The sequence below is a fragment of the Giraffa tippelskirchi genome, chromosome 2 (genome assembly GCF_054371585.1).
Source record: "Giraffa tippelskirchi isolate mGirTip1 chromosome 2, T2T-mGirTip1v1.2.pri, whole genome shotgun sequence".
Taxonomy (NCBI): Eukaryota; Metazoa; Chordata; class Mammalia; order Artiodactyla; family Giraffidae; genus Giraffa; species Giraffa tippelskirchi.
In genome coordinates, this window is record NC_137276.1 from 141416937 (window position 1) to 141443266 (window position 26330).

At 39.5% G+C, this 26330-nt stretch overlaps 1 protein-coding gene across 5 annotated transcripts in view; it reads right to left on the minus strand.

The window, feature by feature from the left end:
• Nucleotides 1-574: 574 nt before the first annotated feature.
• NCEH1 (neutral cholesterol ester hydrolase 1) overlaps nucleotides 575-26330 on the minus strand; it is a 112890-nt gene continuing 87134 nt past the window's right edge. For 3 of the 5 annotated variants that reach the window (XM_081570957.1, XM_081570958.1, XM_081570956.1), the window contains 3 exons: nucleotides 24169-24238; nucleotides 6232-6403; nucleotides 575-4524 (listed from right to left, as the gene is read on the minus strand). In XM_081570957.1, the coding sequence (XP_081427083.1) occupies nucleotides 3907-4524; nucleotides 6232-6403; nucleotides 24169-24206 (828 nt within the window). In that variant the 5' untranslated portion in view covers nucleotides 24207-24238 and the 3' untranslated portion in view covers nucleotides 575-3906. The remainder of the gene's footprint in view (nucleotides 4525-6231; nucleotides 6404-24168; nucleotides 24239-26330) is intronic. The other 2 variants (XR_014077102.1, XR_014077103.1) reach the window with 1 other exon arrangement.

Genomic DNA, 26330 nt, shown 5'->3' on the forward strand with positions numbered 1-26330 from the left:
CAGCCACCCACGAGGTTTTGTTGGAGAAGATGAAAATAACTCTAATTGAATAGGAAAATCTAATTTACCCACACATATATGACCATTTAGAACCAAATCAAACAATTTATTCTGAAAAAAAATTTGTTAATTTCTATGATATTGAAGTAAACTGAGCATAACAAACTCAATTATGAAATTATTAGCTTTGCTTGTAATGTCAGGGTTAGTGTGAAAACTTGCCTTCAGCGGTATCAATACTTCTTTGGCTGAACTTGTTCAAATACAAATTCATATGCATTGTGATACACCCCTGATGTGTATTGAAAGTCTTCAGATTGTTGCAGGGTCTGCCTAGTTTTTATGAATATTATAGCCAGTTAAAGGCAGGTTTCCAGTATGAGCAGCACATACTGTATCCAGACATGAAATGAATGCCATCAAGGAGGCCATTGAGCCCTTCTCAGTAATTGAAAGGGAGCTGGAGGAGTCCAGGGGGCAAAGATTTGCACAGCATTGTGGCTAGGGACCTGGGATATGGAGAGAAAGGGAGATGGGAACCAGAAAATGAACGAGGGGAAGTGAAAGAGGCACATTTCCAGACAGAGACAGTTTATTTACAAACATGAATCAAAACAGATTTATACTTTCCTACCTCCACGGTGGATTTTCGTCTTACAAAATAGATTGGCTACCAGAGTCCTTCTTAAAATCTGCCTTCCCCTTTGCAGTGAGAAATAAGCAAAAAGTCAAAGGTTAAAAGATCATGCACAAAATATTATATTCCCCAATATAATTATACAAGTTTTTAACTTCTTCACAAATCAATGATAAAAGATTAACTAATTTTACTTCACGATATTTTGTAGCACTTTAAGACTTTTTCATCATATATTTATGTTCCTATTTCACAAACAACATTATAAAAAGACTGTCTACTTCTTTTTTTAAAATGGGAAAACAAAGCCATAACACTTAAAAAAATCAATTTGCAGAGCATAAGCTTTTTTTTATAAGAACAAAACTTAAACTCATTTCAAACCAAAATATCTTCAACATAAACTCTGTGTTTCCCAGAGGAATTCTTAGCACTCAGATTTTGGTTGGTTTAGCCTCTCTTGTGGGCTTCCCTGGTGGCTCAGTGGTAAAGAATCTACCTGTCAGTGCAGGAGACGTGGGTTCGATCCCTGGGTCAGGAAGATCCCCTGGAGGAAATGGTTACCCACTCTAGTATTGTTGCCTGGGAAATCCCAGGGACAGATGCACCTGGTGGGCTACAGTCCATGGGGGTCACAAAAAGAGTTGGACATGACTTAACGACTAAACAACAATAAGCCTCTCTTGCATCTAGTGGTTCTTGTGTATCATGATTCCCAGTTATTATTCCAAGGAAAATTTCAAGGAAGACCTTCAAGCAAGGTGGGATACAGTGTAAGTCATTATCATATACATAAAGGCTTTATTTATTTTTGATCTCGCCACATGGCTTGCAGTATCTTAGTTCCCTGACCAGAGATCAAACCCAGGCCATGGCAGTGAAAGGGCCAAATTGTAACCATTGGACCACCATGGAATTCCCAATATAAGCTTAAATGAAACTCGAGATGCTTCATCAGAAACAGTGTTTGACCCCCTTTTTCTTTCACTCCCTCTTTTCATCTGAGAGAGTCCTTTGGAGATCTAGAAGGGCTAGATTTATTGTCTGTAGTTACTACAAAATTTGGCTCACAACTTTGGGGGGAAGTGCCATTTTAAGGAATTTTGTGCATGTATTATATTTTCTTTGCTTCCCTAGAGATGGATAACCTCAAAATAAGATCCAAACATTGGTTCCTTCAAATGATGTAAAAAAGAATAGTATTAAATGAGGAGATTAGCTATCATAGAATAAGAACTAAAGTCCAAGATTTTTAGGAAAAAAAAAATTGATCCTGCGCATGTCTGTGTATATGGAATAACAACCTACAAAACAAAACACTGTTGAAGAAGAAGCCAATACAATTTGCCAGTCTGACAAAATGGTTGGAATGTATAATTGGAAGAGACCTCATAAACTTGTTCAATTCTCTGATTTTAGAGGACAGGGTAAAAAGGCCCAGAGACGGTAAGTGACTTGCCTGAGTCCATTAGCAGGTTAATCTGTATGATTATTTTTATACACACATAGGCACACACACATATACTCACTGTTGCATTTACTTCCGTACATAAAATGCTCATAACTTAAATAATAAATGAACAATAAATATGCAGATTCTCATTTGTTATTTCATCCTCAGAAGTAGGAAATACCTAGCTTCCACATAAGTAAAAAGGTTCTACTTTCTTTCCACTAGTGAATTTACTGTATCAACGCTTGGCTGTATGTCTGCTTTCTGCAGTGCCTGAAAGCAGCACAGATTGGAGCAGTAGGAAGAGTGGCAGGAAAGAGCAAAAACATAGTCAAGTCGAATCAGAATCAGAGCTTCTTTCTGTGCCAAAGATGTCCCACTGGCAGTGAAGGCTTCACGTGAAATGAAACTTGGTCTACTGTAACTTCAGACCTAGCTGGAACGCGATAATGAAGGGTATCACCACAAGAGTATGAAGTAGCTCCTCCAACCACAGAGAGAAGAAATGACCAGTGCGTATCTCATCTAAGTTATTGAACTACAAACTTAGATGACTTTACGAGGTGTAATCATAGTGTCTAATTATTTTAATTTGTTATGCATATAAACATCAAAATATTTAGGCCTTATATTCAATATATAGTAATATTAATAGCTATTTTACCTCTTTCCATAAAATTATTTGTGGATATAATTCTAAAATCACTTTTTTAAACCTTAAGGTAGTTTTTTTTAAAAAACATCATTATCTTTAATATTCTTTACTGACTTTATCCTAAAAAATCTTGTCTAGCTATATATATTAACATTAAATAACTTAAAAAAATAAATAATACATTATATATACCAAAATAGCCCCATTTTAAAGCTACGCAAGTGAAAAGGTTGAGTTTTCAAGAATAAACTAGACCTTCTAAAGGCATTTTTCATAATTTTAATATTAAATGTATCTTCTTCTCTGACTATGCCAAATATATACATACAATTCTTAGTAACTTATGTCAGGTGTAGCCATTAAGAAAACACTGGGTTGGTTCACTTGTCTATTTTTACTTGTTTTGTAAAGGAACATTTATTCTAAATTTAAATAAATTTGCTCCCAGAAGATCTCCCCCAGGGAGATGGCATAACCAAAAAACAACGGTGTGCAGATATCCAGTGCATGCAACCTCATATTTTCTAATAATAGTGGTAGAAAGTAACTTTCAAGTATTATCATAATCCAACTGGACTTATAGATAGCTATCATATAAATTAACACTGTAAAGGAAGAAAGTCATTTGAGAAACTTGTCCTTGCTAGAACAGCTTTGCCAAAATTCCCATAGGAAACAAAGCCACCCATCCATAAAGAACCGAGGGCATTTGGTACCCAGCACTGACCTTGAAGTACACATATTTAACTGCTCTGAACTCAAAGTAAACTCTAGCAAGTTGAAGAAGAGCCCACATTTTCTTTACTCATTAAAGGTCATCCATAGTGGGTAGAATTTCTTCTAAAAAGAACTTGACGGAGGCAAGACCGAAGCCTAATTCCAGCTCCTAACCCTGCTGTCTGTAGCTGTGGGCATTAGTAGTAATTTGGTTAAAACATGAACAGAGAGTCTGGCCCACTTAGAGAACCAGATTCAGATGTTTTTGCACTTATGTTACTCAAAAGCATTTCTTAAAATTAAATTAACATGAAGTCTGCAGGGAGTAGAGATTCCGTAATTCATAAGTAACGAGAGGAAATCAGTCGACTAAAGAGTGAATGTCTTTCCAAAGCAGGTGCAGGAGGTCAGGAGGGGCTCAAGCTTTTCAGAAATCTCACTCCTTCACAGGTTTTGATCCAGCCACTTGATGTAACTATTCCTAGTCCGAATTCCCACTGAGAAGTTGGTTGGCCAGCTGGTGAAAATCATGCACCCATGAAAGCCATCCTCAAAGTGATCCAGGGTCACCTCCACACCCGCACTCTCCAAACGCTTTGCATACATGATTCCATCGTCTCTTAGGACATCGTGCTCACAGGTCAGAATATAGGTCTTCGGGAGGTGCTGCAGGACTTCCTGGTCTGCGATGAGTGGGGCTGAGCGGGCATCCAGCAGCTGAGGGATCTCCTGGACAATCCTGGAGTTGCCAGTGGTCTGCATGACAGGCTTGTAGTTCTTTGTGATGGAAGTGGGCAAGAGGGATGTCCAGTTTAGACGGGCCCTGAGGGCAGAAGCCTCATCCACATCCAGTGACGTGTGATTGTTGACTATCATTGCCTGGACAAAGTCATAGTTGCCATTGAAGTAGTCCACCCAGTACTTCACCATGACATACCGGGGCAGAATGGGGGTGTTCATATTTTGCTGATAAGAGGGTGTATTAAAATCTAAAGCTTGAAGAACTGGATAAATTAAAGCTTGCACTTTGAGCTTGTTTTTTAGGTTGGTATCTTGATTAAACTGGAGAAGAAAAAGCAAACACGTTATTTCATTTCACTTTGAATGGCCACCACCATCACCACAATCCTTCAAGCTGTTGGATATTTACTAAGAAAGGTGTGATGTTTGCAACTCATAGTTTTGAATGAACACTTCAAAAGTACATGATCTCTTAGGTCTTTAAATGCCTGTCAACACTCTTTGTATCTATCCTTTGGCATAATACTCATCATACTGGGTGTTATGGATGGATAGTTTTGTATTCCCAAGAAAGGCCCCAAAAGGCAGTGCCTTACTGGGGAGAAAAAACTAGTCTGACTCTTCCAGAGGAGATGGGTATGAAAAGCTAAATGAACAGATGATGGGACTCCAAAGTCTTTTAGTAGGACCTCAGGGTCTCTCCTCTGATGAGCCCAGAGGCCTCATGGTTGGTGAAAGGGAGGGAATATAAATCATGCTGGCAGTGCACCTTCCATTGTACTTCATGAGTGTGTGTCTGAGAGTGCAACTGAGATGGAAATCTGACTAAACCTCTACCACTGCAGAACTCCATTCCCCCAGGTCTTTCTGAAATGCAAATATATTGCCTCATTTTGTAATTCTAGTGTCTAAAATGATATATTTTTACATAACATCTAAAAGGCAGCTAACTAGGTCACTGTGTTTCACAGGCTATTAAACAATCTTCAAGATAACTTTAGCCAAACAATTTTGTTTCACAACAGACTTTAGAACTCCACCCTGAGGGAAGATGTAATTGCTCTGTAAAAGCAGTTCTTAATACGTGCCAAGAACTGTACATACATCATCTCACTAAGTCCTGGCAACAGCCCTTCATTCAGATGGCACGATCCTCATTTTCTTGAGACTTGTCCAAAGCCGCACAGCTCCCCTAGAGGGGCCTGGATCCACCCAGTTCTGTCTGGTTTTAAAGCCCATGATTCTCTCCCCAGTGCACCAGGACATGTGGATAGCAAACCCACCAGTGCCAAGTGGAGAGCTAAGTTCTTTAATTACAGTGAAAAAGAAGAAATCAGGACATACCACAAATGAAAAGGCAGATGCTATTTGAGAATGCCAAAAGAAATTTGGAGGTAAGAAGACAGAAATGCTATTCTTAAATTATTTAACCCATAAGAGGGGAAAAAATGTACTTATCTTTGAATTTACACAGCTGCCCAAAATTTGGGATGCCATTAGAGCTAGACAAAATTTAACCAACTAAAACTCAGATTAACATATATCTTAACGTTCAAAGTGGCTGAACCACTTAAATGTTTAAAGTTAACATTTAACTTTTTCTTTTATATTAACAAACATTTTTACATTTTTTAATTTGGCTCAAAGTTTAAGGAAAAAAATCTTAGCAATTGAAACATAAGCAAAAATACTGTTTTTTAAGTCCAACATGGAAAAGGAGCAGAGGATACTTAATTTCCATGCATATCCCTGAGGGGCAAGGGTAGGATGCTAAAATGCTAGCTCTCCTCTCTCATTAATTGTAATCAGGGCCTTTCCAAGGACTCAGAGATGACACTTCTTTCAATGACCCATTTTCCTACTTCAGAAAGATCTCTGAGAACTTTCCAAGTGCAGTCATCTCAATAACTTGGCCCCCGAGTAACCAGCCTACCTGGCTAGGCCTTCGCCATGTCTAGAGGACATGTGCTGTCTGCTGAACGTTAACATGCACCCTCCTTTCACCAGCACCTCAGGGATCTCTGTTACCTGTTGGCCCAGGGCAGCTGCCAAATTTCCACCAGCACTGTCACCGGAAATGCCGACTCTGCCTGGGTCAACTGAATACTTGTGTAAGACTTCTGGCTGCAGGAAGTACTTCGTGGCACGTACAACATCGTGAATTTGCTCAGGAAAATAAACCTTTGGAACTAGCCTGTATCTGTGAAGAAAACACAAAGTCTTTACAGGCCTTTTAAAGGTTAAAGGGAAACTGGTTCTTTTGAAGCTATGAACAAACAGGTAAGGAATTATAATAAATATAAAAACAAACCATTTTCAGACAATTCAAACGCTTAGTTTAAAAAATGTAATGATTTTGCCATATATGTATGGCTGAGTTCCTTCACTGTTCACCTAAAACTATCACAACATTGTTAATCAGCCAAACCCCAATACAAAATAAACAGTTTACCAAAAACGCAATGATTTTGCAATAGTAATTTTTTCTATCAGTCACCAAACCAAACAAGCAAAACAAAAATATACAGTTATCACCAAGGAAGATAACAAAACTTTGAAGTAAAAGGCAGATGTTGATTATTAAAATACAGAGAGAACCACAGCAGATTCTGGAATACTATTTCGGGAAATCAGTGTTCCATTCACAACACTTCTGGGTTAGAAGGTGACTCGGCAGCACTAACCACTTCATTGGTCTCATATTTATTGAGCCCACATGGTATTTTTCATGACTTACTTGATAAATAAAATCGTACTCCAATAAAGACGTCAGGCCTGCCTGACATTAAGCCCAAGCAATGTGTTTGCTCCTTGGAAGGTTGAAACTAAAATGTCAGCTGTCAACCAGCAAAAGGGAAACCAAGTTTCCAGAAGGCCCATGGCAGGCCCTCTGGGACACTTCTGAGGCTTCTTCTACCACCTTACTTTTCAAGGTTAGAGTCTCTTTGGGATTCTACTCTGTACACTTAGTTAAGACTGATATTCCCTAAGAGCCCCAAGAACCTTGGTTTTGTCAAATGCTCCTCTTGTAATGTCATCTTATGAATCCATTAGTAGTCTCAGCTTGGAGCATCCCAAGGTCTCCATCCTCCTTTCCTTGTTTATTATTTCTCACTCATCCTTTAAGCTTTACTTGAGAGTTTGCTTCCTCCAAGAAGCCTTCCTTGAGTATAACTACACTTGCTTCTGGGGCTGAGCCGGCAACCATTCCTTGATAATTCTGTGTGCTGGGGTATGTTGCTGTTTATATTGCCTCATATTAGCGTGACTTCTTTCTGTATTTCCTCTTAAGAGTGTGTTCTCTGATAACAGGGACTGTGTCTTTCCAGTGTATATTTATCAATGTGCTGAGCACACAATCATCCATCTAGTAAACCTTTTTTGAGTATTAATATATCTTCATTTTGCAAATGAAGAAACTGAGGCATAGAAAGCTATTTAACTCATAAAATAAATCAAACACCAATCAAAATAAGGTAGGATAGAAACAAATTACTTAATTAAAATCTAATAATAGTTAATACTCAAGTCCTTTGATTTCAAATTTATAATTAGCATATTTATTCTCAGAAATTAGTTTTTTCTATGCTACTCTACACAGGCCATTCATTTCCCCCATCTAAATTCCAGATATATAGTTAATTAAATATCTTGACATTCTGGGAATTCTCTGGTAGTCTGCTGGTTAGGATGTCATGCTTCCATTACAGGGGGCACAGGTTCAATCCTTGGTCAGGAAACTAAGATCCCAAAAGCTACACAGTGCAGCTACCAAAAAAATCTTGACATTCTGTGCAGACACAATCAGATCAACAAATATTTGTGAAATACTCTGATAAACAGTGAATGTATATCTTGGTCTTTCAGGTATTACTACATTTTAAAACAGAAAATGCATTAAGAAATTCCCTTAGTGGTTGCCCTGTGACAGATAAAATAAGTTTTCTAATTTCTTTTCTACTTTTCCAACTGTGATGATCAAGTAATCATCTGAAATTATTTTTCTCCAGTTGATTTTCACAGTGTCTTAGTGAAGCTCCCACATTTTTGGTTCACTTATTAATAATGGGTGATAGGAGTAGGAGTACACCACTTTGTCCAATAGGTGGAGTCATCTCATATGATTCTATTTACCATCAGTTCTGGGATGAGGCTTCAATTTTTTAATTTCATTATTACCAAGCTGAATTCTTAATTCTTTCAATGAAATAAGAACAAATGCACTTTATGACTCAAGGTGTGAAAATAAAGGCTGTTTTGTCTCAGAAAGATTCCAGACAGCATGAGAGGCTGTCTTCCTGGTGGCCCAGGGGGTGAGAACATATTTTGCTATGCTCTGAACATACATGTGAATCAAATGTTCAGATGTTGCTTCACAAAAAATTTTAGTGACTTTTGAAACAAGAGGAACTGATAATCTAAAAAACATTGTACTGCCTCAAATCTTATGAGTTAATTAATGGTGCTAAGTCGCTTCAGTCGCGTCTAACTCTTTGTGACCCCACAGACTGTAGCCTGCCAGGCTCCTCTGTACGTGGGATTCTCTAGGCACTACTTCAGGGGGTTGCCGTTTCCTCCTCCAGAGCTGATTAATAACTGGCTCAAGTAACAGAGTAAACAACCTAGTCCTCCTGGTTCCCTTGAAGTCAGTCTCCTAAACTGCTCCTCCCCTTATCTTTGCTCATTCTGGAAATATTCTCTAGTTTTAGTCACTAAGAAAGGATACTATTTTCATAGACTGAAGAATGCAGTGAAACTACATATTTCTGAGGTTGCTGCTGCTGCTGCTAAGTCGCTTCAGTCGTGTCCGACTCTGTGCGACCCCATAGACGGCAGCCCACCAGGCTCCACCGTCCCTGGGATTCTCCAGGCAAGAATACTGGAGTGGGCCGCCATTTCCTTCTCCAGTGCATGAAAGAGAAAAGTAAAAGTGAAGTCGCTCAGTCGTGTCCGACTCTTAGCGACTCCATGGACTGCAGCCCACCAGGCTTCTCCGTCCACAGGAGTTTCCAGGCAAGAGTACTGGAGTGGGGTGCCATTGCCTTCTCCGATTTCTGAGGTTACCTAGTGTAAAATGAGCCTTCAAAGTAGCTCAGAATTGACCTGAGAATCATCACAATAGTTCTGTAATAGCATTACAAACACAGAAAACAGAGTCAGGAGGAAATTTATGAGTGATATAGTCAAAGAAAGCATGCATAGATACATGTATCTGCTGCTTTTGTTCAGGGCTGTGTCCCTGCAAAGTACTTAAAGAGGATTCCGCCCTTTCCCTCCCCAGTTGTATTGAGTTAAAGCACCTGATGAATTTGTGGTAAATACAGTCTCAATTTGCCCAACTCAGTGAAGGATAGATGACTCTGCAGTGTTTAGCTTCTGCCTACCTATTACAACACGTGCCTCCTACCAAAAGAACAAAATTTGGTGTAAACTCGAGAATGAGGTTTACTCAATTTAATGAATATGTACACTCTATAAAAATTGACTTTTTCCTGCTCGGTGAGGCACCTCACCAGGTGCTCTACAGAGTTTTCACTCAAATCTCAGAGCAAATCTGTGGGTTTAAGGGTGTGAACATGCAGCTCAAAGGGGATGCATAACCAGCCTACAACAGCTAGTAAGTGGCAAAGCTACAATCCAAATTTACACCCCACATGCCTCATCCTTTTAAAATAGTCTCATTCTGCAAAACCCGCAGTCTTCAAATGTACATGTGTGTTCTTATTACCTCGTCAAAGCAGTGAATTCTCAAAACTGTAGATTTCTCACATCCCAGAACTTCTCTCATGATTTTAATGTTTTGGCAATATTCTCAAAACAAATCACCTGAGACAGCGTCTGGCACATGGTACATCTTTAATTATCTGTACATGATAAATCTTTAAATAAATTTAATAATTTAATAATGATATTTTTATTCATCCCAAACAAAATTTTAACTTTGTTTATACCTTTTATGTATTTAGTTTATACCTTTTATATCTAAAAGGTATTTAGTTTATGCCTTTTATATGTAAAATCTGTCATTATAGCAGCACCATTATAGTAGGGAAAATATTAAGCCACATGCCTTTAAAGACATTAAAAAAAAGAAATTGTTCCTTAATCACCTACTCTTCAGGCACGTCTCCAAGGGCTGTCTGTAGGCCTTGCATATCTCAGAGTTTCTCAGCTCTGTATGCACCTTAGAATAATCTTGGGAGATTTATAAAAAACAAAACACTGAGGTTTGAGCTCCTCTACAAAACGTTACCATTTATTTGATCTGAGGTGGGGCCCAGCATACCTGTATTTGAAGAAAAAATCTTTCAAGTGATGCCAGGGTTCCGAAATATCACTGAATCCAGTTGTACCATCAGTATCCTCTGAACACATCTTCCTGTTCCTGTTCCCAATGCATTGGTCCCTCTCTCCACCCCATGTGCCCTTCACCTAGCAATTCAGTATCAAATGTTCCCATTCTTTAAGTCTCATCTCAAATGCAGCTTCCTCCATGAAAACTTCTAAGAGCCTGGCCAAATGCAGCTCTCCTTTTTTGGAGCTCTCAAAGTCTCTCTTACAATAAGTCATAACAGACACGCCAGCTTCTAGGAATAGACAGAAAGTCATAATTATGTACTAACGTGGTCAAGGTATAAGCAGTGCCAATTCCACAATCTATTAATTCATTATCTACTTTATTAGTGAGCAGAGAGATGGAGCAATGCTCAGAAAGACTGACAAACTCCTCCTTAAGTCAAAGGTAGATACATGAGTCCAGAGTTGAGGGGGGATGACTCTGAAAGTGGAAGCCCTGAGTGACACTAGTGTTCTGAGAGTGTTATAAAGTACATTCTTCCTCAAAATAACCTGGCCTGGAAACACTAGGACAGCCTTCTGCAGTGGGCAAGGACACTGAGTTCTATTCACATAGTGCCAGGTGGGTGAAAGGTACACATGATATTCTGGAACGAAATTCTACTCCTATTTGATTCAAGAGGGAGACAAATTCACATTCCTTTTTTGGCCCCTGCCCCCGCCTTTTTTTCCCCCTTTTTACTGTCTCCCAAGAAGAGCTCAATAGATCCATCTTGAGAACATAAAAAGGTTAATATTTTGCTCAGTCTTAAAGAACCTGTATGTTTAGCAGGGGTTATCTGAAACAAATCAACAATTACACTCTTACTGTGCTGTTTGAGGGAGACAACTCCAGAGGAAGAATCTGTTTATTCTTCTAATAGGTAAAGCTTCCTTTCCATTAGAAGAATATATAATAAAATTTATAATAAAATTATGAAACACTGTGAATAGATAATTGTTTCTCTTTCCATTTGTGCAATAATGTTTGTGCATAAAGGTTGAGGAATGGTTTTCCTTTCTGTTTCTTCTCTCAAAATTGCCTCCAGAGATAACTTTGACTATCAGTCATTCAGCAAGGGAGAGCTGAGCTTAACAAAAACTTGGGTGCTTGGACAATAAGTATATTCAAAAGAACTGACGGATGTCAGGAAGTATCACCAAAATCCTAGGAGTGACTGATCCTAGAATTATGATCTATTCAAACAATGTGATTCCCTGATGCTGTTTACAAGTTAAGGCTTCCTGAGACATCTCTATGGACACAGCTGGGAGCTCCCCAGGCCTCCCTTCCCCCGTTCAGATACAAACCTTGCCTTTAATTTCAAGGGGCACTAAAGAGTCAAGCAGTCCCTCAGGGGGCTACTGGAGCCCAAGTAGGCTGGGTGCAAACTCCCTCGGACCTACTTTCTCTGTGATTTCAGAAGCTAAACTGAGCTCTGGGCGCAGGTGTGAATGGAGCTAAGCTTCCCCACCTCACTGCTTGTTTATAGCACAGGCTTTCTGAACAGCTTCACCTGCCTCCCCACAAATTCTAAAAGCCCTAAACTACAAGAGAGAAACGAGTGGATTTTTTTTAAGTCAAAAACAGGGTCAAGAAGACTTTACCTTAATATATTTAAAAAGGAGACATTCATTAGTTAATAATTGATAAGGATCTAAAACAACCTACTTTTTAAAAAGAAGCCACAATATTATCTTTCTGTGGCATTAAACTGTTTGTAACACTGGTCTTTAGGTTTGCTAATACAGTGGCCTGGACTGAGTGAAAGGAAAGTTTGGGACAAATCTTTCCTTTCTTGGAGGGAACCCTCAAGTATTCAGTCTGCCCACCTCCTGGGGCTGCCTAGGTTGGGGTGATATGTGAGGATTTCTCCACTCAGGACAGGGAGGAAGAGCAGGAAAAGGAGCAGAGGGCAAGTCACAGTGAGGTGACTGTCACGTCATGTCTTTCAGAGTATCTTGTTTGAACAACTATCAACATGTATGTCTCACTGTGCCTCCTAGAAGCTTTTTGATTTTGTCAGCTTGCACTCATCTAACCTTATGGATGAGGAAGACAGAGTCATCAAAGTCCCATTGCTTATAACTCTATTAGCAGCAGACCAAGATACACACTCCAGCTTCCTTTCTGTCTACTGAGCAACGTTCTTCTTTACAGCTCTGTCAAGTTTTAAGTTCTCTGTGCATAGTGCTACCTGATATTTGGTGGATGGGAAAAGGTCTCCATCAACACAAAACAGAAAGTTTGAGTGTAGCAAAGACTTAAGCAAAACACAACTTGAAACCATTTTTCACAACAAAAAAAGCTAGAATTTAATAATATCCAGCATAATAATACTTTGTTATTATCTTACATTTTATCTTTTTGTAATTGAAGTACAATGACCACACAATATTATATTGTATGTACAACATACTGATTTGACATTTATATATATTATGACACGATGACTACAATAAGTCTAGTTACCATTTGTCACCATACATAGTTAACACAACATTACTGACTATATTCCCCATGCTATACATTAGCATCTTATCTTTCAAAAAAATTAAATATTCCTTCTCCCTGATGTTTTATGGTTTTAGTATTGTGTTTCATTACATAAACTACAGGTAAAAAGTTACCATGTTATAGTTAAACTGCAATGAAGTTTATGAAAATAAGCTTATAAACATAAACTTCCCTCCCAGGTTATGTAAATAAGGATACATCCATGTATTTTTGGTATTATAAGATGAACTCTTTCATTCACTACACAAATACTTTTTGTGCAATTATGTGTAAAAATAGCACAGTGTTGCTGAAGCTACTGAACAGAAGTCATGGCCTATTTTTATGCCTTGAGATCTTTATCTACCTTAGTTGTTAGATCTGTCCCCAGAATCTTGAGCCAATACCAATGATGTTAACTCAGGAGTTCCAGCTCATGGTTGTGCTTCATGTGAAGTGATTTCATCCTCAACCCTTGCCTATCAGCTTCCTCAGATTATATATAACCTTCCAGAAGGCCATCTCCACACTGAAACAAAGCCATGACAGCACTACCCACTCCTGTTAGCCTCAAGAATAAGGAGAAGTTGTGTCCAGACAGCCTCCCTGCTAGGAGAAGGAATTCCAAGAGAATCAAGAGTCCACCATCCTTCTGAAGGCTCCCAGGTATACACCCATATTTCTTATCTCCAGAAAGCATGAGTCCCTCCATTAGTCATCTCTCATATTTCATTTCCTTAATGTTCTCATCCTCCTCTTTTCCTGCCAGTCCCTCTCATTTCCCCATTTTCTACTTCCATGACCAACTCACTCTTTTAACTAGGTTCTGCTCATCCTCAGGAGTGTAATTCAAACCTTCGAACTAGGTAACATCTTACCTATCAGATGCCTCCATTACTACTTCCCTTTCTACTTCAAATCACTTATCACATTTAACATTATTTGTTCAAGATTTGCTTTCCCATCTAGACTGTACACTCTATGAGGGCAGAAATTATGTTTGTCTCAGTCACACTGTTATGCATCAGAATTTAACACAATAGCTGGCACATTACAGGAAATCAATAGATATTTATGGAATAAAGGAAGGAAGAAAGAGGTGACCGGAGAGGAGAAATATGGTCCTACATCAGACTTCTGAACATACTTTCCAAGAGAAACATCACAGTCATATGATGTTGGCCATACCTCAACTAGAGCATAAAGGTTATGTGGCTCTTTAGGGGTTGGCTGGCCTGGATGGATCCTAATCACCTTAGCTCATTATTGCTGCAAAGAAAAGTTCTGTGAGTTCCAAACATGTTGATGAATAAGGTTGGACCTTTCTGTCCATGGGCTAGAGCACTGAGCCTCCAGACTTGCCTAGTGCCTTAGAGCATCTGAGGCCCTTTCATCTCATATGTCCAAGCTGATTCTTGTAACAACTCTCTGAAGTCATTAACCCAACTCAAAGTGTATTCATTCATTCAGTTCAGTTCAGTTCAGTCACTCAGTCATGTCTGACTCTTTGCAACTCCATGAACTGCAGCAGGACAGGCCTCCCTGTCCATAACCAACTCCCGGAGTTTACTCAAACTTATTCCCCTTGAGTCCGTGATGCCAACTAACCATCTCATCCTCCGTCGTCCCCTTCTCTTCCCGCCTTCAATCTTTCCCAGCATTAGAGTCTTTTCAAATGAGAGAGCTCTTTGCATCAGGTGGCCAAAGTATTGCAGTTTCAGCTTCAACATCAGTCCTTGCAATGAATATTCAAGACTGATTTCCTTTAGGATGGACTAGTTGGATCTCCTTGCAATCCAAGGGACTCTCAAGAGTCTTCTCCAACACCACAGTTCAAAAGCATCAATTCATCGGCACTCAGCTTTCTTTACAGTGCAACTCTCACATCCATACGTGACTACTGGAAAAACCATAGCTTTGACTAGATGGACCTTTGCTGACAAAGTAATGTCTCTGCTTTTTAATATGCCGTCTAGGTTGGCCATAACTTTCCTTCCAAGGAGTAAGCGTCTTTTAATTTCATGGCTGCAGTCACCATCTGCAGTGATATTGGAGCCCCCCAAAATAAAGTCTGTCACTGTTTCCACTGTTTCCCCATCTATTTCCCATGAGATGATGGGATCGGATGTCATGATCTTTGTTCTCTGAATGTTGAGTTTTAAGCCAACTTTTTCACTCTCCTCTTTCACTTTCATCAAGAGGCTCTTTAGTTCTTCTTCACTTTCTGCCATAAGGGTGGTGTCATCTGCATATCTGAGGTTATTGATATTTCTTCCAGCAATCTTGATTCCAGCTTTTGCTTCCTCCAGCCCAGCATTTCTCATGACATACTCTGCATATAAGTTAAAAAAGCACTGTGACAATATACAACCTTGACGTACTCCTTTTCCTATTTGGAACCAGTCTGTTCCATGTCCAGTTCTAACTGTTCCTTCCTGACTTGCATACAGGTTTCTCAAGAGGCAGGTCAGGTGGTCTGATATTCCCACCTCTTTCAGAATTTTCCACAGTTTGTTGTGATCCACACAATGAAAGGCTTTGGCATAGTCAATAAAGCAGAAATAGATGTTTTTCTGAAGCTCTCTTGCTTTTTTGATGATCCAGTGGGTGTTGGCAATTTGATCTCTGGTTCCTCTGCCTTTTCTAAATCCAGTTTGAACATCTGGAAGTTCATGGTTCACATATTGTTGAAGCCTGGCTTGGAGAATTTTGAGCATTACTTTACTAGCGTGTGAGAAGAGTGCAATTGTGCGGTAGTTTGAGTATTCTTTGGCATTGCCTTTCTTTGGAATTGAGATGAAAACTGATCTTTTCCAGTCCTGTGGCCATTGCTGAGTTTTCCATATTTGCTGGCATATTGAATGCAGCACTTTCACAGCATCATCTTTAAGGATTTGAAATAGCTCAACTGGAATTCCATCACCTTCACTAGCTTTGTTCACAGTGATGCTTCCTAAGGCCCACTTGACTTCGCATTCCAGGATGTCTGGCTCTAGGTGAGTGATCATACCATTGTGATTATCTGGGGTGTGAAGATCTTTTTTGTATAGTTCTTCTGTGTATTCTTGCTACCTCTTCTTAATATCTTCTGCTTCTGTTAAGTCCATACCATTTCTGTCCTTTATTGTGCCCATCTTTGCATGAAACGTTCTCTTGGTAACTCTAATTTTCTTGAAGAGATCTCTAGTCTTTTGAATAAGTGTCTCAGGTCTTTCAGTGTGGCTCACAAATTTATTGTTATTCTGCTGTGACCTGCAGGGTTTCTGTAAAAGAGTCATACCCAACTGAACAGGTCAGACCCATTCTATTGTTCTATATTTAACTTCTGTCTAAAAAATCTTAAAAACATCCTATCTATCCTTCTTTGTTTTATGATACACCTAGGCTTAAAAGAACACTTGGAAGATTAGGCTCATGTGGACAATCCTCATGGTGCCAAGTAAAACAAGACCACTTTCTGTCCTTTCCTCAGGCGTTTGAGGAGCTGGAGCTACACAGGAAACCACTGAAGAGGCCCTGAGGTCAGCTCACTAGCACTGAGCTTCAGGGCCTTGATCTATAATGGGGTTTCATCTGCTTAAACAGCTGCAGTCTTCCTTTGACCAGCTGCCCAGGCCAAATGATGTAAAAGTTTGCTTGACATTTCCTGCAATATAAAATTGCACCAAGGGCCCTTGAGTAGGATCTGGGAGGCCCTGATGAGTATCTAGGATGGCCTGGGAGTTGTCCAGGGCTGTCTAGTGTCAAATTTGCTGAGGAGGCTGCCACAGCACCACTCTGGTTCTAAGATTCTTGTTCATAGGGTCAGAGCTGCTTCAGCGACTTTGGAGACTAGCCCTTCCAAGGGACTGGAGAGGCAAGGATTCCCTTAGGTTCCTGATCTAGAGTAGAGGCAAAGAAGAGATAAGCTGTGAATGGGAGTTCAACTGGCAGAGAGAGGCAGAGGGAAGGGAAGGCAAGGTCAGGGCATGGAAAGTGGCAAATGTGGCCATAAACCCATTACTCGGCATCATTAGCTTCCTTCAATGTTAGTTTTCTTTTTTCAATTATTTTTTGAGATTATTTTCCATTATAGGTTATTACAAGATATTGACTATAGTTCCCTGTGCTCTACAGTAAACCTCTGTTGCTTGTTGCATATCTACTTTTTTAAAATAAGAAATGTAGAATTCTATTCTTACTAAGTCAAACAAGTAGAATCAAAATGTCATAAATTTTTTAGTTAGGCAAAAATTGATAAGTTTTCTAAAATCTATATATTATACATACTATTTATGTATATGTATGTGTTTGTGTGCTTAGTTGTTCAGTTGGGTCTGACTGTTTTGCAGAAACCCTGCAGGTCACAGCAGAAGAACAATACACCTGTGAGCCAGTGAAAGACCTGAGACACTTATTCAAAAGACAGGTACCATCAATAGATAAGTAAAATGATGTAGTAGGTTGACTCCTATGTAAAGTCTTAATGGGACTTGGGGCCTCTCTTGTTTCCTTGGCTAATGTGGCTCTTGACAATTGTCTGGCCCTTGGTTGCCTTCTGGCAGAACAAGGCAGAGTTTGTACAATAACTAATACTTCCTGCTGCACTTGGATCAATGTGACAGGACAGTCACACACTAACGAACTAAAAGTCAGTCACTCAGTCGTGTCTGACTCTTTGAGACCCCAAAGAGCCCACCAAGATCTTCTGTCCATGGAATTCTCCAGGCAAGAATACTGGAGTAGGTAGCCATTGCCTTCTCCAGGGGATCTTCTCGACCCAGGGATTGAATCCATGTCTCTTGCATCTCCTGCATTGCAGGCAGATTTTTTTTTATCACTGAGCTATCAGGGAATCCCCATATATATGTATACAAAAGTTTTTCCCATACTCTTGATAAAGGCATGAGAAAGAACATCAAAAAAGAAAAGAAGAGCTGGAAAAATTGGAAAACATAAACTATATGAAATGGGAGCACTGAATATAAAATATAAAAAGTGAAACAAACTAGATGAAAGTATAAAATTATCAAATAGTCCAGTTGTTTTTAAACATGACTGTTCATTAGAAACATATCTGGAGCTTTGGAGAAAAAAAAACAATACCTGGGCATTTGTATTTTTCAAAAATTCTAAGGTAATTCCGATATGCATCTGGATTTTAAAAAGTGATTATAAGTTTTTCTATTAAATGGTAGTTTTGATGATATAGAATTCTATTATTTTTCTGTTGACCAATCATGATACAATGGTATTAAGTGGGTAATAATTACATAATCACAATAATAAAAGAAGTTTATCAGTTTTCACAATCAATAGCCAGACAAAAAATAAAAGATAATTATAATTGTAAGCCATAGTGGGGATATGATTAACTTAACAATATAAAATAATTACATGCAATTTGAGGGGTCAAGCAGAGTGATGTGGTAAGTGGAAGTGCATACATGTACATGGTTTTATCCACCCATCCATCTTTTGCTTGGTGCATTTAATCCATTTACATTTAAGGTAATTATCAATATGTATGATCCTATTACCATTTTCTTAATAGTTTTGGGTTTATTTTTTGTAGGTCTTTTCCTTCTCTTGTGTTTCCTGCCTAGAGAAGTTCCTTTAACATTTGTCATAAAGCTGGTTTGGTGGTGTTGAATTCTCTTAATTTTTGCTTGTCTGGAAAGCTTTTGATTTCTCCATCAGATTTGAATGAGCGTCTTCTTGCTGGGCAGAGTATTCTTGGTTGCAGGTTCTTCCCCTTCATCACTTTAAATATATTGTGCCATTCCCTCCTGGCTTGTAGAGTTTCTATTGAGAAATCAGCTGATAACCTGATAAGAGTTCCCTTGTATGATATTTGTCATTTTTCCCTTGATGCTTTTAGTATTTTATCTTGTCTTTAATTTTTGTTAGTTTGATTAATATGTGTACTGGGGTATTCCTCCTTGGGTTTATCCTACCTGGGATTCTGTGCTTCCTGGATTTGGTTGACTATTTCTTTCCCATGTTAGGGAAGTTTTCAGCTATTACCTCTTCAAACATTTTCTCAGATCCTTTCTCTCTCTCTTCTCCTTCTGGGACCCCCATAATGCAAATGTTGGTGTGTTTAATGTTGTCCCAGAGGTCTTGTAGGCTGTGTTCATTTTTTTTCCATTCTTTTTTCTTCATTCTGTTCTGCAGCAGTGACTTCCACCATTCTGTCCTCCAAGTCACTTATCCATTCTTCTGCCTTAGTTATTCTGCTATTGGTTCCTTTTAGGCTTTTCATCTCTGTTCTTTAGTTCTTCTAGGTCACTGGTAAACATTTCTTGCATCTTCTCCATTCTGTTTTTGAGATCTTGGATCATCTTTACTATCATTATTCTGAAGCTTATCTCCACTTCATTTAGTTGTTTTTCTGGGGTTTTATATTATTGTCCTTTCATCTGGGATATAACTCTGCTTTTTCATCCTGATTAACTTTCTGTAATGTAGTTTTCTTTCTAGCTGCTGTGGGATTGTAGTTCTTCTTGCTTCTTCTATCTGCCCTCTGGTGGATGAGGCTAAGAGATTTCTGTAAGCTTCTTGATGGGAGGGACAGGGTGAGACAAACAAGGTCTTGCTGTGGTGGGCAGGGCCTTGCTCGGTAAAACTTTAGTCCAACTATGTGCTGATGGGTGGGACTGCACTCCCTCACTGGTAGTTGTGCCTGAGGCAACCCAGTCCTGGGGTCTATAGGCTCTATGGTAGGGTTAATAGTGATCTCCAAGAGGGCTTATGCCAAGGGGGACCTTCCAGCACCGCTGCTGCCAGTGCCCCCATCCCTGTGGTAAGACCCTGCTGATTCCATGCCTCCACAGGAGATCCTCCAATACTAGAAGGTGTTTTGGTTCAGTTTCCTGTGGGGTCATTGCTCCTTTCCTCTGGGTCTTGGTGCACATAAGATTTTTTTTTGTACCCTCCAAGACTAGAGTCTCTGTTTCCCCAGTCCTGTGAAAGTCCCGTAATCAAATCCCACTGACCCTCAGGGTCAGACCCCCTGGGGATTCCCAGTCCCTTTGTCAGAAGCCCTGGCTGGGAAGCCTGATATGGGGCTCAGAACCTTCATAACAGTGGGAGAACTTTTTTGGTATTACTGTTCTCCAGTTTGTAGGTCACACACCTGGTGGTTATGGGATTTGATCTTATCCTGATTGTACCCCTCCTACTATCTCACTGCGGCTTTTTCTTTGTCTTTGGATGTGGGGTATCTCTTTTTGGTGGGTTCCAGCACCCTCCTGTCTGTGGTTGTTCGACAGTTATTTGCGATTTTGGTGCTCTCACATGAGGAAATTAGCACACATCCTTCTACTCCACCATCTTGAACCAGAAGCCCTTCAATGTTAGTTTGATTCTGGCTCAAAGAAGCATAGGAACCTGGGGTTTGATTCCACCTGATTTATTCAATTCTTCACTCCACCTGTATGACTTCATGCAGGTTACTTAACTTTATGGACCCCAAATTCCTCATCTATGAGGAAAATTATCAAAATACTTATTTTGGATGACTTTTACGAGAGCTAAGCAAAACTCTTTATTCATTCATTCCATAAATAGGTATTAAATGCTCTCTGGTGTTTTGTGACTAATTTTCAATGTGTGTTTGTTGGGGGAAGAGCTGGGATAGGGGAGGGGCTTGTCCCATACCTCCATCAAGCGATGCACCAGACATCAATTGGGTGTCTTACAGTTCAACTCAATTCTGAGAGTATCTACCCGAAGATAGCATCAGATTCCACAGATTAAGGGATCAACATTTGTTCTCTGTCGTTCAGTCAGTAAAGAATCTGCCTGCAATGCAGGAGACCACCTGAAATGCAGGAGACCTGGGTTCAATGCCTGGGTCAGGTTGGGAAAATCCCCTGGAGAAGGAAATGGCAACCCACTCCAGTACTATTGCCTGGAAAATGCCATGGAGAGGGAAGCCTGGTGAGCTACAGTCCATGGGGTCACAAAGAGTTGGACACAACTTAGTGACTAAACCACCACAAAACCATCCTTAGGACTAAACCATCCTACAAAACTGTAGGATCCCTCCCTACTTCAGACACCAGACACAAGCCCAAGTAATCACCTATGCTTCTCAGCAAGTTATAGACTGGAGGTTCCAACAATTCCCTCCAACTCAGGCTGCCAATCCCAAGTCCAAGTTATTACTTGTACTTCTGACCACCGGGCTATAAATCAGAGGGTTCCATGACTTCCTCCTCAGGCTCAATTAATTTGCTAGAGCGGCTCACAGAACTCAGAGAAACATTTTGTTCTCTAGGTTACTGATTTGTTATAAAAGGATACAACTCAGGAACAGCCAGATGGAAGAGATATAAAGGGCAGGTACATGGGAAGGGTTCAGAGCTTCCATGTTCTCTCCAAGGTGTACCACTCTCCCACCTACATGTGTTCACCAAGTGGAAGCTTTCTGAACCCTGTCCTCTGGGTTTTCATGGAAGATTCATTACATAGGTATGACTGATTAAATCACTGGCCGCTGGCAATTGACTCAGCCTCCAGCCCCTCTCACCTCCTCAGAGACCAGGGTGTAGGAAAGTTCCAGCCCTCTAATCACATGGTTGGTTCTCCTGGCAACCAGCATCCCCATCCTTAGATGCTTCCAAAGGTCATCTCATTCACAAAACAAAAGACATCTTTACTACTCTGAACACAGGAAATTTCAAGGATCTGGGGAGCTGTGAGCCAGGAACTTTGGATGAAGACCAAGTACATATGAAAAATATATATTTGGTCATCTGTATGACCAAACATATATTTCTTACAAATACAATATCACAAATATCTTCTATCTGTCAGGGACAATTTTAGACACTAACCATCAGCTATGAGCAAAATAGACAAACATCCCTAAAACCTCTGCCTTCACAAAATTTACATCATCTATTTCTACCTGATACAATAAACACATAATGCTGGGTAAGATTGAGGGCAGGAGGAGAAGGGGACGACAGAGGACGAGATGGTTGGATGGCATCACTGACTCAATGGACATGAGTTTGGGTGGGCTCCGGGAGTTGTTGGACAGGGAGGCCCGGCGTGCTGAAGCTCATGGGGTTGCAAAGAGTCAGACATGACTGAGCGACTGAACTGAACTGAATTGAAGCTATATATATGGTTTGTCAGTCCACTGATAATTGGAGATAGTTTTGAAAATTTGGAGAATTATAATTGATAATTTTGGAGAAAAATAAAACAGAAGAAAAGTGGACTGAAATATTAGGGGTGTGAAAGAAGGCCTTGTTGAAAGGATAACATTTGGACAAAGATCTGAAGGAGGAGAAACAGTGTACACAATGCCTGCCATGGAACACCATGATTTTTGTGTTACTACAACCACTGCAGTTGTTAAAATTATTTTTCACATTCTTCAGGTCAGTTCAGTTCAGTCACTCAGTCATGTTGAACTCTTTGTGACCCCATGAAATGCAGCATACTAGGCTTCCCTGTCCATCACCAACTCCCAGAGTATACTCAAACTCATGTCCATTGAGTCAGTGATGCCATCCAACCATCTCATCCTCTGTCATCCCCTTCTCCTCCTGCCTTCAATCTTTTCCAGCATTAGGGTCTTTTCCAATGAATAAGTTCTTCACATCAGGTGGCCAAAGTATTGGACTTTCAGCTTCAGCATCAGTCCTTCCAATGAATATTCAGGACTGATCTCCTTTAGGATGGACTGGTTGGATCTCCTTGCAGTCCAAGGGACTCTCAGGAGTCTTCTCCAACATCACAGTTCAAAAGCATCAATTTTTCAGCCCTTAGCTTTCTTTATAGTCCAACTCTCACATCCATACATGACTACTGGAAAACCATAGCTTTGACTAGACAGACCTTTTTGGCAAAGAATGTCTCTGCTTTTTAATATTCTGTCTATGTTGGTCATAGCTTTTCTTCTAAGGAGCAAGTGTCTTTTAATTTCATGGCTGCAATCACCATCTGCAGTGATTTTGGAGCCCCCAAAATAAAGTCTGTCGCTTTTCCACTGTTTCCCCATCTATTTGCCATGAAGTGATGGGACTGGATGCCATGATCTTAGTTTTCTGAATGCTGAGTTTTAAGCCAACTTTTTCACTCTCCTTTTTCACTTTCATCAAGAGGCTCTTTAGTTCTTCACTTTCTGCCATAAGGGTGGTGTCATATCCGAGGTGACTGATATTTCTCCCAGCAATCTTGATTCCAGCTTGTGCTTCAGTCCAGCATTTCTCCTGATGTACTCTGCATATAAGCTAAGTAAGCAGGGTGACAATATACAGCCTTGACGTACTCCTTTCGCGATTTGGAATCAGTCTGTTGTTCCATGTCAGGTTCTAACTGTTGCTTCCTGACCTGCATACAGATTTCTCAAGAGGCAGGTCAGGTGGTCTGGTATTCCCACCTCTTTCAGAATTTTCCACAGTTTGTTGTGATCCACACAGTCAAAGGTGGCAATTTGATCTCTGGTTCCTCTGCCTTTTCTAAATCCAGCTTGAACATCTGGACGTTCATGGTCCACGTACTACTGAAGCTTGGCTTGCAGAATTTTCAGCATTAATTTGCTAGCACGTGAGATGAGTCCAATTGTGCGGTAGTTTGCGCATTCTTTGGCATTGCCTTTCTTTGGGCACATTCTTCTTAGTTTCCCAGAAAAACAGCTAATACAGAACTGGTAGAAGCAACTCAAAACACTGATATCAATACTAATAATGATAATAATAGGCTATACTAAGATTAGTGAACACATCACTGTTTACAAGGTCTGAATTGTAGAACCTGACTCCAGGAGAATACCTTTTCCAACTCTTGGATGTAGGAGAGATTCTTTTAAGGTGCTTATTGGTTTTAGATATAAAAGGCAGTAATTAAACTATATACTATAGATAACTGATTGCATATTTCTCTCAAAATCTCAGCTAATTCTTTTTCCAGAAGTTTCTAAAACTAAAAGTAAAAAAGATAATTTGAGGCATTACAAAGCTAGTTCAAGAAATTTTAAGTTACATCAGAAATCATTTTTTGTGACCTCGGGAAGATCAGTTCACCTCTCTGGACTTTAATTTTACATTTTATCACTTGTAAAATAAAGTAACTAGATAGTTACTTAGGATCCTTTCTTAAATTTTCTTGTATGACAATTATTAATTACTTACTCAATGGAGACAATGACAGCATTCAATTCCTCAGCCATGGCTGTGCACAGTTCATCATAATACCTGATTTCTAAAAGAGACAAGAGAACAATCACTCACTATAAAGCAGTCTATTTAATACTGTCTATTCTTAAATTTTGCTAACGGTGGACTGTTTTAGACTCAGACTTAAGTTATTAATAGTAAGAACAAAAACGTAAATATGAACATACGTCTCATTAACAGAGTTACAAGTACAAATACAAAAGAATTAACCTGGTTTCTGATAAAATGCAATTGCTATAAAATGACAGGAAATCATACTAGATTACCTTTGAATGTGTTTTTAACTAAAAATTTCTTTCATAATCATCTATATAAAGTATATTAGATTCATTCTGATTTTGTAATTCTTCAAAGGTATGCCTTTCCAAAAACCATAGTGAATAAGCAGTTTCCTCCTTAGAACCAAAACATTTTTCTTTTAATACCCTCATTTGCTGTGATTCAGAAAAGTCACCAATTTGAAGACTATGGTATTCTGTTTAAACCAACCCATGACAAATAGAGTTTTAGGAAGTCTTAGCATTTCTTAGAAAGAGAATTCAAAAGTTTTTACATATTTTAATATGTAAAACTTTAATCTGTTAGCTGTTCTTTGGATATATTAATATTCTTACATTAAGTGCTAGATTGTCTCAACAGAAAGCCAAAAAATACCTTATTTATAGACTTTCCAAGGCAGTATTAGAACCAGAAGTTCAACAACTACATAAACAGCTGCATATCTCCTCCAGACTGAGCCTTTCCTCTCTGATGGGACTGATGAGTCAAAACTGTGTGGAAAAGGCTAGGCTGACTCATAATCCATACCATTTCTGGCACTTCCACATCCTGGCTTCTGGTGTACTGTCTCTCCTGGCAAGCGTCCAATGCTACAGATGCAATCTTTTCTAGGGCAGAGACTGTCTGTTTTACTCATTTTTGTATCCCCATCATCTAGCACACATTAGAGTGACCAAAGGTCCAGGTGTGCATACAACTGTTTGAGGTTTTGTACCCAAAGTCCTATACCCCAGGAAACCTCTCGGCCCTGGGCAGACCTACATATTCAGTAATCATCTGTTGGAAATGTGAACAAATCAATGAATAAAAGAATAAATGATGAATATGGAGTTAAATGAAATGAGATTACTAGAGAAAGTTACACTTTTTGGCCTTTGCCACATTTTTTTTTTTTTAAAGACAAACTATAACAAGTTGCCTTTGCCTTTTTTTTTTTTTTAATTTACTGTTATTTATTTATTTCACTTCCTTGGTGGCTCAGCCAGTAAAGAATCTGCCTGCAAAGAAGGTGACCCAGGCTCTATACCTGGGTCGGGAAGATCCCCTGGAGAAGGGAATGACAACCCACTCCAGTATTCTGGCCTGGAATTCCATGGACACAGAAGCCTGGTGGGCCACAGTCCATGGGGTTACAAAGAGCTGGACATGACTGAGTGACTAAAAACAACAACATTTATTTATTTGGCTACACTGGATTTTAACTGTGGCATGTTACAGCATGTGGGATGTAGTTCCCTGAAGCCAGGAGCCCTGTATTGGCAGTGTGGAGTCTTAGCTACTGGACCACCAAGTAAGTCCCACCATAGCCTTTAAACTTAATGGATGAAAATAATCTCTGGGCTAAGATGAGAAAGTAGCTCCATAATAATTATGAGCAGAGGTAAGGCCCTTGTCTCTCCTCCTTAGTATGCTTTTCATTGGCTGCTCCACTTGGCTGCCTGCCATTTTTAATGTATTCTGCTCACGAAAGTTATCCAATGCTAAAGAGAATGTTCTTGAACTTTTCAAGGTCATTCGTTTTAACTAGAGCATACATTTCATATTTTCATCTTTGGTTTCACAAGCAGATGAAATGTTGATGAATTAACATGTATACACAGAAATCCTTGTTCTATTTCCTAGAAAGATGCCTTCAAAACACAAGCTGGTCTAGAGCTACAGATACCTGCCTCATATTCTGGCCCAACTTTACCTTGTTTGGGTATAGAAAGCAACTTCAGTACTTCACAATAAGTTAGTATATGATTTAGATTACAGGAAATATTTTCAAAATAGTCTGCCTGAATTAACAAACAAATAGGCAAAACTCTTGGTGTAGGGTAGCTATATAATTAATC